Source organism: Panicum virgatum, chromosome 5N, assembly GCF_016808335.1.
Source record: "Panicum virgatum strain AP13 chromosome 5N, P.virgatum_v5, whole genome shotgun sequence".
Lineage (NCBI taxonomy): Eukaryota > Viridiplantae > Streptophyta > Magnoliopsida > Poales > Poaceae > Panicum > Panicum virgatum.
The window spans coordinates 38,827,640-38,839,586 of record NC_053149.1 but is presented as its reverse complement, the minus strand read 5'-3'; the positions used below and the strand labels follow the sequence as shown (position 1 = coordinate 38,839,586).

The following is an 11,947-nucleotide window of genomic DNA, read 5'->3' as shown; positions in this document are numbered from 1 at the left end:
AAGCATGTAAAATAAAAATTGACATATGGCAATATTAAACACATTAGAATGGCACGTGCTAAGTTGGAAAAAAGATTGACATGAGCCTATACATAATTGGTTGACACGTATTGTCCAATTTTATCTCTACACATATTTCTATCTCTAAAATTTCTAAAATAAACAATGTCTTCTCGATACGTCGATCGGAATTTTAATTCGAGTCCAGATAAATCAACCCAAATTCTAATTAGAACCAGGACAAATCAATCGGAACATGGACAATCAATATCTCGCACAATCACAGCACGGTATGAACATGAAGTGAATGAATACAAAGTTGATGGTATTACGCAGATCTATTAATTATATTACCCGTAGCAATACAAGAGCACTATGCTAACCTAAGACAAAATCAGAGCAAACACACTCCAATCATAAGTCTCGGACTACTTTAAATTACATATGCCACTTTTGACCATATTTTCTTAAAAATAATTGTCACTTCACAATTCTGTTATACATATTTTTTCAGTTTTCCTTTTTGAAATATATTTATATTTCTAACATTATCAATAGAAGGATATGAAGTGTTCCTATAAAAAATAATAACATCACGTATGTAAATCATAATTCTTTCTCATCACAAAAATATCAATTTTTACATATTTATATATACAAATGATAAAAATGGGCATCAAATCTTAAAAGCTTGCAATTAACATGAAAAATATGAAGAAAAAATTGACATACGGTGAGCGTATAGAGATTCGACTTGCACATGTTAAATTGCAAATGACCAATTTAAGACATGGTTTCGGTCTACACTATACAATTTAACACAAAAATTTTCAAAATGATAATTATCGGGTAAGAAAGAAAATTATCACATGATTCTCCACGACAAATTAAGGTTTCATGAAAGAAAATCATTTTGTACTATACATCATTACATGCTACTCATGAGACATAAAAGATACAACACTTGTTTCCAAACTTTAGATCAAAGTGTTGGATACAAAAGATATAATTCGCTCTGTTCGGCTGGTTGTGGCTGATAGCTGATGCTGATTTGTTGTAAGAGAAAAGTACCGCTGAATGGTGACTGATGCTGATTGGGTGGCTGACAAGCCAGCTGAATAGTAACATCATCCATGATAACTGTTTGGTATTTTACCATCACGAATAAACCCGCAAACACACGGATACCGTTGTAGCTTTCACCTCAGAGTATTCCAAGGGTTAGCGAATCCAAGGGACGTGTGTTCATTAACTTCTGTTTTAGTCGATCTAAGGACACATTAAGATAGGTGGCAAGGCAGAGATGATTCCTAAGATAACACTATAGATGAGTTAAAGGTCGATCTCTTGGGCACAATACTTGCTTCGGGCACCGATTTACACCTGGTCTGCCAGGCAACTCTGGCCAACAATTCTATGTTATATCCGAACGTGGAGGATTATAAGGGACCAATATGGTTGTTACCACCTATGGCCTACCTCTTACAAACTGTGGGATATAAGGCAAACGAAGAATAATCCCTAACCAGCTAGGTCAGACATCATGCCTATGCTATTGATTATTACTGCAGTCTAACTACGTATGAGCTCTCGTAGCAAACTACAACACTATGTATAAACACAGAGTGACGAACCCGCGAGTAAGAGAACTAATCTCACTGAACTATAAGTACTACTAGCATATACTATACCAAGTAAAATACAAAAGATAGAAACCATGAATGCTTACTGAGCACTGAAGAATGTAGCAGCACACATAGAGATACAAGCTGGGAAAAGAGTGTCGACACTCCGACACTTCTCCCGAACTATTCCCTCACTCTCGTGGAGGTACAAATTGGAGAAGAGCGCCAAAGACCCGGCGCCCCTCCTAAGTACCTCTGTCCGCTTCGTATTCTAAAGACAAGCTAGGGAAGACTTTTCCTTTGAAATGAAGCTCAAGGCTTTCTTGGATGATGTGTCTTCATTTGTAACCCCCTCTACTATTTATAGAGGGTGACCAGAGGTGTTTCGCCCGGTTGTTCAGCTGCAATCACATGGAACCAACATTGTGAGCCAATGGGAGGCTACCACATCGAAGGCTGAAGGTTGATTGTGCCAACCTCGACCGATCGGGCTGGTTGGCCGACTGAGTTCTGGCTTCGAACCAGCCCATCTTCGGCTGGTTGACTGCTAGGTGGGCCTTAAGCTCAATTATGCATGATTCCCCGCTGTTCTAAGTCGGTTGCATGTGTTTGTGGGCCCTCCAATCGTGTGCCTACGCCTGATTGGTCGAAAAGATGTTGTCTTGAGGTGTGTTTTCTCCCTTATTTCACCTGCATACAAATATTTACCAACACTCGTGGAAATGATTAGTAATAAACCCCTACCACTATGTTGATGTTTATTTTTTATGCATTTATGCAGGATTTGATGGTCTAAAATTTATATTTGAGAGCCGTCAACAATAGCTAATGTACACTAAGAGTTTTTCAAATTTGATTTCCAGTGTCTGTTGATTGTTTGCAAAAGAAGAAGACTAATCAAAGAAACATAAACTTTAACTAAAGGCAACTACCTGCTCTCCTACCTTGAAGGGAGCATTGAATTATAAGTTGACACCACCCACTACAGCAACTATCATAAGTCATCATAATCATAACAACAGCTTTATAAATCAGTGTCACTTTACCATATGTTTACTTCCGATAATCAAATTATGCTTTGGGACTCTATGCATATTATAAATATGGAATAGAGATAAATGAATATTTTAGTGTTAAGAATAGAGATAAAGTGCAGCTTCAACTTCTTCGGTTTAATCATGATAGAGCAACTTTAGTTAAGGCTTGGCTCTCCTCCCTCTAAGTAGTCTTTTTGTATAGGCTCCTCTTTCTTCTTCTTAACTCCTTCTCTCCCCTCTGTAAGTATTCATGTCGTACTCTTGTTCCTAACCGCTAACCGTTAATTGAAAATTGAAGTGCTGTGGAGATCTCCTCCACAATTTTGCCTCTATTAAACAAACTTATTTCTTTTTCTAAGTTCTTTTGAGGGGAAATGTTTTTGCTAATTTGTTTTTAAAATATTGTAAAGTGATGTTTTAAAAGACATAATTATGTGTTATTAAGGACAGAAGATATAGGCGCCGTTTGGGAGAGCTCCTCCCAAAATGGCTTCACTAATGAAGCCAAAAGCCTGTGAAGCAGAAAAAAAGGCTTCACTTAGCTTCTAGTTCATTATACCACTGGCTTATAAAAATGGCTTTCATGCTACAGTATCTTGATTTGCGTGAAACAAGAGATGTCAAAGCCAGAATAATACCTGCCAAATAGCCCCTACAACCTCCTTATTACTCTTAAATCTTTGCCAATAAGAGAGAGTTTGCGTGTATGTGAATCTTAAATGTGTAGATAAAAACATGCAGTTGGCGAGAAGACATCAACAGAACTACTTTACCCTCTACCATTCTCTTTGACTCTAACTTTCCATTGACATAGGCAAGCACCTTTGGCCCATCGCACAACTCTGAAGAACTCATCATTTATTCCACCCACATCTCTTCCCTCCAAGGTTGCATGGATTACATACATACACAGTGTGAACTTGTGATGGCACAAAAAAAAATCAAGATCCCTTGATGTTAAAACTAGACTCACTTGAAGCATATTCAATGGATCCTCAAATTTGTGTGTTGGTAGATGGCATTAACGAATGCAATGGAGGAAGAGCATGCTAGAAGATGCGTCCACAACAAGAGTCAAACCATGGAATCACATAGTAGCAGTGGACTTGTGATGTTGACGGAAGACCATGATAGCCCTAGACAAAGGAAGGCTTCACAACATCCTTTTCTTTACCTGCTTGCTCAACGCAATGCTTCCGATGTGTGGGCTCACAATGCAACTCCCTTCTCTAATTTTTCTTTCTTCTATCTTGGGATGTTGCATTCAAGATTCAATTGGGGAGAAGAATTTAAGAGCATATGGCAAGAAGATGAGATGAGATAACAAGGAGTTGAGTGTAAGCGAAAAGTTGTAGCAGTGAGGGATAGCGCTGACCCTTATGGATAGAGGTGAAAAAAATAAAATGACCTTCTTGCCATGAACTAACACATGAAAGAGCAAAAAACAATAAGACATATCTATCTCAAGTGGTAAAAAATATAAGGGCACTAATAGGGATGGCATTTGAATGTGTACCATTCAAGATGATGGCAAAAGGTTAATTTCCCAACAAAGGGTGATGACACATAATCAAGAATTTTGTATCCATTAGATTATATTTTAGTGGGCAGGATTGAAACCCTAATTCCATCGAGCTCTTCCTTGAGTCTCACATCACCCTCTTCTTCCTCCCTCATTGCCGCCGCCTCTCCCTTCCCTATCAAATAAATTTCCTCTCTCTCGTAGTGTCATGTCTTCCTCCCTCAAAGTGTCGTCTCTCCACACTCCCCTTCTATTATCTTCCTCCCTGTGCATCGCACAGACCTTTTTCATGCCATGGTTGTTCTACCACCCCTTCTGTCATTGTCTAAATCTGGTACATCATCTGACATAGGGCCTCTTTGGTAGCACTCTACCCCAAATTCAGCAGCTATAGCTCCGGCGCAACCGCAAAGCGGAGGAAGCTCTATGTTTCATCCATGGACGAGCTGCCCCTATCCCGCCCGTTGGCGAGCTATTGCTCCTCCACCCATCGGGATCTTTTGCTACTCTGCCTCTCGACGAGCAGAGAACGCTGGCCAGACGAGCGCCAGAGCAACAAGGCAACGGGGGCCTGGATCTATGTGTGGCACAAACAAACGGGTAGCACGACACCAACAAGACTGGAGCGTGCGCTGATGGCGCGACATCAACAAGAGGGGAATGCGGGATGGCAACATAGAACCGATGAGCGGGAGCATGGGCCAAGGTATGTGGTTGCAGGAGGTGCAGGTGAGGAGCGCGGATGGAGATTAGACCTTGGAGTCGGGGAGTAGTTTTTTTCCCACTCCCCCTACTGCAAAAGGAAAGGATCGTTTGGAGCGATTCTGGGCGGAGCAAACACCAAATCGTTGTTTGGTATCGCTCTGCCCGATTCTTGCTACAGAGCACTACCAAACTGGGGCATGCTCTCAATCTTTGCATCATCCCCTCTCTATGTGTTGTTGTTGCTATAGATTTGCTTTTAGTAGGTCTCTTTGTGGTTTTATCATACGTTCTATGGTGACAGTGCCATGGTAGGGAGTAATTGAATTCATCCCCTAGGTTTGACCATGAAGGTAGCAAGGAAAGGATCGAGGGGGCTTATATTTGGTCTTATCCTCGCGTTATCCCTCTTCTCATATTGAGTTGTTCACCGACATCTTATTCCCATGTTAGCTATCCATTCTCATTAATGGGTGGAGCAAAGGTGGATATGGTCATAATATCATACTCCAACAGAAGTGTTGATGAATTTGGGCAATAGATCTAACATGGAAGGTGGAAAGAAAATAAAACTTAGTACTATGTGTCTCTGTTTGATTGACATACATGTCCAATAATGAATTGGTTTGATCTTGTATGTGCAGAATCGAATCAAGGCAATGGATTTGGAAGGAGGATAACATAAGGATAAAAAGGAATCCATATATAAAAGGTCAGCCCAAATTTTCTTATGATGCTTTTTTGTTCAAATTTTTATTTGTTGGTACAATTGTACTATGATGGAGAGATACAGAGGATCACGAAGCAAACAAGGGGTTCTTTTTCCATTTGATTATAAAAATGGGGAAATCAATAAAGTTATTGCTTTAATACTCCCTTTTACTTATAGCAGTTTTGTCACACAATCAGTGGTTAGTAGATTAAGATGCTTTCAACATTGCATATTGTTCATTTGATTTCGATCTTTGTGGCTTGTTTCTTGATGTCATGTATAATTGTCGTGGACACAATGAGTATTTTTTCCTTCTTACTTCATAACATTCAATTTTTAGGTAAGGAATATCAACTTAATCCTTTTAGAGATACTGCTAAATATATAAAGATAAGCACAATACTTTTGCAGGACACTCCATGTACTAAACAGCTAAAGTAATCTTGATTACATTTTTTTGTTGTTTCCTTTTCCATGTCTAATAATTTATTGTAGGGCCACATATATCAGGTACACCGTGGCAAAGTTTATTAGATGATGTAAAATCTATGTGTTCCCTTGTGCTCATTGTGGCTGTGGCTCCAGCTGCCCTCAATCAATGGCCACAGTTGATTAAGCTTGCCGGTAGGTGGCAGCTGCAACCGTGAAGCAAAGCAGGTCACACCCCAAGCATAACTCATATGAGATGGTGATAAGCTGGTTGTGTATGGGTAGACCTCGAAGGTCATGATTTCATATTTGTCATTGTTAGCCTTTTTAACTTATGACATTGTTAACACTCAGCACATTAAGCATCATGAAATTGAGATTAATTACTTTTTTTTTTGGCTATTGGCAGGCATACATTCCAACCATTGGTCTCAACCTCTACACGCTGTGTTTGCTATTGACCGATGCTATTGCAGTATTGCTAACTTATTACCTCTTTACTATCGACTTTTTGGTTCCACCTGCAGCATCGCGCAGGGAATCAAACTAGTTTGCGAGGGCTGGAAATAGATTCCCGGACCTGCTCTCTGTTATTTTTTTACCGGTACAGTTATTTGGTGCTGAGTCACTGTTGTGGATAGGGGGTAGTTGAGGATTCGGAAGTGAACAGGTGCGGCGGTCCGATAGAGAAAAGCAACCAAAACCTGGGCCACATTGGGCCTGAACCTGAATTGGAAGACAGTTCGAACACGACCACGACCACGACCACGACCACCCAAAAATCGCAATAAAACGGAGAGATATACTCAGTGAAATTAGGGCAAAAGAAAAAAAATAACAAGCCGAAACCCTCGCCTCGCCCTGCCCGTCGCCGCCGCCGCCGCAGCGCCCCTCGTCCCGGCCGTCCTCCGCCCCCCAAGCGCAGCCGGAGGCAACAGATCCGGCCGGATCCGATGTCGGGCGGGACTGGCTCGTCCGGGCGTGCGGCCCCGCGGTACGCGCCGGACGACCCGTCGCTGCCCAAGCCGTGGCGCGGCCTCGTCGACGGCACCACCGGCTACCTTTACTACTGGAACCCGGAGACCAACGTCACGCAGTACGAGAAGCCCACGCGCCCCGAGGACCAGCTCCCGCCGCCCCCGCCCCCGCCCCCGCTGCCTCCCCCGCCTCCCCGGAGCCGCGACCGCCGCGAGAGGTCCAGATCCCGCTCCCGCAGCCCGCCCCGGCGCGACCACAGGGACCGCGACCGTGAACGTGACCGTGACAGGCGCCACGACGAGCACGCGTCGTCCAAGGCGGCGGCTTCCCACCGCCATCCTGCTCCGGCCGCCGCCGCCGTACCCGATGATCCGTCCACCGAGGCGTACCGCCGCCGCCACGAGATCACCGTCACGGTATGAATTCCGCGAGTCAACGTCCCCGGTTAGGATGTTAGATGCAGCTCGAGCGCGTAATATGTTTCCTGACCAACTTCCTTGTTGCTTGGCCTTGTTGCAGGGGGATAACGTGCCGCCTCCCATAACTTCATTTGAGGCTGGTGGCTTTCCGTCAGAAATTCTCAAGGAGGTATGGAATACTTTGGTGAAACCCTTGACCCATGATCTAACTCTAACCCTAACAGAGTCGCATGCGAAGGATCAAGACGTTCCAATGTGCCAAGCGATGGACCGCGGATGTGTTTTCCAGCTCTTGCTTGTTTCTCTTTACTTACTTCATTGTGCTAAATCAGGGCTGCCTATGAGACCGACTGCTTATATCTCTGTGGCAGATGCGATATCTGCTCCGAGGTGGAGCTAATGTCGTATGCTGCTTCGCGCGCCCTCTGGCCAATAGTGCGACGGGCTGAGGGCCGGTCTCGTTGATGGAGCTGCCAAGGGTGGGTGAACGCCCGAGGCTGCTCGCTCCCTTCCCGGGGGGCTGCCCATGGCGCGAAGGGGCACCCACTCGCGGCACCCACGGTGGCCAATTCGTTGCTCTGCGTGCAGTTCTTGGAAAAGGCTCCTCGCATGGATGATGGGCCTCTTCTGGGGCTTGACCCATGGAGGTCTGGCCCAGGCTGTCAGCATCCATCCATTCGTAGGATTGGATGGCAGCTGCTGGAAGGGGCCTCGTGGATGAACAATCCATGGCCGAGCGAGCCTCCAGGGACTCTGTTAGAGCCTTTTCTACTTCGCCTTGTGTCCGCAAGTCTACGCATTGCGGTCACACTTTATTTGTATGACCTTAAATTGTCCTCATGCATTGTCTTTATTTGCTCAACGAAGAGTTAAAAAGGGAATACTTTTTTAAACATTGGACAATATATTAATTCCGCTGCTTTCCTTACTTTGCCTGCTTTTGTTGCCATTTGACCCTTATTTCCAGATACAACGTGCTGGATTTGCAAGCCCAACACCTATCCAAGCCCAGTCATGGCCAATTGCCATGCAGAGTCAAGATGTAGTAGCTATCGCGAAGACTGGATCTGGGAAAACTCTTGGATATCTACTTCCTGGATTTATGCATATTAAACGCCTGCAGAACAGCACAAGGAATGGCCCGACAGTGCTAGTTTTAGCACCAACAAGGGAACTTGCAACACAGATTCTGGATGAAGCTGTGAAATTTGGGAGATCAGCGAGAATTTCTTGCACGGTTTGTTCCTCCTGTGTCTATTTTAATATACAGATGGTCATAGACTTTATGGTCTGTAACCTTGATAAACCTTTTTAATTCAAAAGAATTTTTTGGTGGAAACTTTAACCTGTTGACTTTTCTAAGAGTTGAAGGTTATATTATGATTTACTTTGGATCTGTTCCTACTGTTTTGGGCTCAGTGTAAGGATCTCTGGTTTATATTTGTATTGTCTGACAATGGGTTCTTTATCTGTTTATATAGTGCCTGTATGGTGGTGCTCCTAAAGGTCCTCAGTTGAGAGATTTAGATAGAGGAGTTGATGTTGTTGTTGCAACACCTGGAAGGTTAAATGACATTCTAGAGATGCGAAGGGTAAGCCTTAAGCAAGTGTCGTATCTTGTTCTGGATGAGGCTGACCGTATGTTGGACATGGGTTTTGAACCACAAATACGGAAGATAGTGAAAGAGATACCTCACAGTCGTCAAACCCTTATGTACACTGCTACTTGGCCAAAGGAAGTCCGAAGGATTGCAGATGATCTTCTTGTTCACCCTGTCCAGGTGACAATTGGAAGTGTTGATGAACTTGTTGCTAACAGTGCTATTACTCAGGTATGGACCCTGTACAGATCATTCATGGAAGCTTCTTTTTTCCTTTTGCGATGCATAATGTTACCCAAGTACTTCTACCCTGATTGCTCCTGTTATCATATTCTCATGTTCTGTGCAGCATGTGGAGGTGATAACTCCATCAGAAAAGCTTCGACGTCTGGAACAAATATTGCGATCCCAGGATTCAGGTTCAAAAGTATTAATATTTTGTACTACGAAGAGGATGTGCGACCAACTTGCAAGGACGCTCACCAGACAGTTTAGTGCTTCGGCCATTCATGGTGACAAGTCCCAAAGCGAAAGAGAGAAGGTTCTGAATCACTTTCGATCTGGACGGTCTCCTATTTTGGTTGCAACAGATGTTGCTGCCCGAGGTTTGGACATCAAAGATATCAGGTTATACTTTCTTTCCATTCTCTGTTATGCATGTTTATATTCTTGATTTCTAATGTCATACCATGAAGGAACAGTGGAAAAGCGAATTCGCTTGTACATTCATCATAACTCTAGTAATGGTAACTGTGCATTGATTGATCAAAATGTCAATGCATGTCTATTTGCCACTCATCTACAAAAGAGATTGCTGATTGTAATTGCTATCGATTATAGTTTCCAGAAAAATATATTGATCCAAATCATTTTTCATCCAGCGCATCAATGTTTAGTGCAGATTTACACAACGTTATGAATTTTTTTTTGCTATTTTGTTCGTCATAGTTGTAACAGGCTTATGCATTACTACCTTCGGTCAAGAAAGCTTGAGCATTTAGATGAGAAGCCACACAATATATACTGTTCTGGTTGTCTAAAGCATTTTGAAATGACCGGAGGTAGTAGTTTTGTGTATTATTATTCATTTCCATTATTAGAAGAATAAGGTCTGAACCGCCATCATCATGGGTATAACTACTTACAAACTGCTGAAGTGTTTGCGAACTTGCAAATATTTTTCCTGTTGCATTGCTCATGTATTGAAATGTGATACCAATTTGTTCACTTGGTTTGTGCCTTTGTGGATCCTTTTTTTCCAGGATTTACATCAAAATATTAAAGCACCTTTTGTTTTCTTTACCACAGGGTTGTGATCAACTATGACTTCCCCACTGGTATTGAAGACTATGTTCATAGGATTGGCAGGACAGGAAGGGCTGGAGCAACTGGTGTAGCATATACATTTTTCTGTGATCAGGACTCAAAATATGCTTCTGACCTTATCAAAATTCTGGAAGGGGCAAACCAAAAGGTACCCCGTGATTTAGAGGACATGGCTTCTCGCGGTGGTGGGCGAGGTAGGAAGAGGAACCGTTGGGCATCACGCTCTGACTGGGGTAGTTCTCGTTCCGAACTGGATTCTAGGTACAGTGGCAGAGATGCTTCTGGGAGATCACCACGTGGCAGCCGTGGAAGGGATGATCATGGTGGCCGTGGCAGGTACACTTGCTACCAACATGCAAATCAGAATCAGTAATTTTTCTGTTGGGTGCTTAGGCCTGTATCATGAGGGTTTTTAAATACACTAAAAGCAAATATAGGATATAATTTAGATGAGGGGTGCAATCCATGAGATGTTAGAGCATCTGAAGCATGCTTTATTGTTTTAGTGATATGTGGTTCCTTAAATGCTGACCCTTGGCTTTTTTTTTTTGATGCTGAAACCGATGGGCGATCTCACAGGTCCGCTAGGGGTCGCAGTAGAAGCCGTAGCAGAAGTGACAGTAGAAGCCGCAGCCCAAGTCCTAAAAGGTCACGGCGTCATGAGGCTACCCGTAGCAGGACCAAGAGTCATAGCCGAAGCAGGACAAAGAGTCGGAGCAGAAGCAGGAGCAGGAGCTATACTAGAAACCGCCATGCTAGCCGCAGCAGGAGCCGTAGCCCTGTTGCTAGCCGTAGGCATGAGAAAACAGCCACTGTCTCTGGGTCTGCTCGGCCCAACTCAGGGCACACAGAGCACAAAAGCCCTCCAAGGTCGCATTCTGGGAATGACCATACGAACCACTCTGACCACAAGGATGACCATCACATGGAAGATGGGAAGATGGAAAAGGTTGATCTTGATCGCTCACCCAGCCCACAAGATGACAAATCTGCTCCATATAGTCCTGTGTACAATGGCAAAGCCAGTGGTTCGATGAGCCCCAACGGTCAGCCAGTGGTTGATGCTGAATCTGTTGATGCTTCAGAAAAACCTGACCCTACATCTCCTGTGCGCAACAGCAAGAGCAGAGATGATGAAGAGGAAGGTATCATAGATGAGGATGGAGAGATAGCTGAGGATGATCCTCGATCAAATGCTGCAGCTACACAGAATGGTGATAACTGACTGTGTTCGATATATAATGGCTGTGTGGCTCCCTGCATCTGCTTGTGACAACCAGATTATCTCTTTTATGCAAGCTGATCATATCACCAAGTTGAGTATGCGGATATGCATTTGTATCTCATTAAAACATCATTTCTTTTGTGGTTGTGGAGCATACTGTGGTGATACCTGTGTTGTTTGTGAACCAAAACCAGAAATCTATGTCATGTTATGTTTGTTATTATAGTTAGTTTGTCGCTGAAAGTAGTTTGTGAACTATGATGATGATGTGTTCGTGCAGTCCCGGTTTTACGTCTAGATGAAATTATCCACAAAATGAGGCGCTTACATGGGACGCAGAACCATGGCCTCTCGCATTCCGCTGCCACGCC

At 43.4% G+C, this 11,947-nt stretch overlaps 1 protein-coding gene across 4 annotated transcripts; it reads left to right on the top strand.

The window, feature by feature from the left end:
• Positions 1 to 6,850: 6,850 nt before the first annotated feature.
• On the top strand, positions 6,851 to 11,819 carry LOC120673545 (DEAD-box ATP-dependent RNA helicase 40-like). Of its 4 annotated transcripts, none has more exons than XM_039954428.1 (8): positions 7,181 to 7,421; positions 7,525 to 7,593; positions 7,796 to 8,242; positions 8,392 to 8,661; positions 8,906 to 9,256; positions 9,375 to 9,652; positions 10,334 to 10,690; positions 10,901 to 11,819. In XM_039954428.1, exons 3-8 carry the CDS (start codon positions 8,114 to 8,116, stop codon positions 11,574 to 11,576), a joined length of 2,061 nt encoding a protein of 686 aa, XP_039810362.1. In that variant the 5' UTR covers positions 7,181 to 7,421; positions 7,525 to 7,593; positions 7,796 to 8,113; the 3' UTR covers positions 11,577 to 11,819. The 4 variants fall into 4 exon arrangements, with proteins under 4 accessions (XP_039810361.1, XP_039810360.1, XP_039810362.1 ...); XM_039954429.1 differs by having other exon boundaries at positions 10,334 to 10,687; positions 10,931 to 11,801; XM_039954427.1 differs by lacking the exon at positions 7,796 to 8,242 and having other exon boundaries at positions 6,851 to 7,421; positions 10,334 to 10,687; positions 10,931 to 11,801.
• Positions 11,820 to 11,947: the final 128 nt, after the last annotated feature.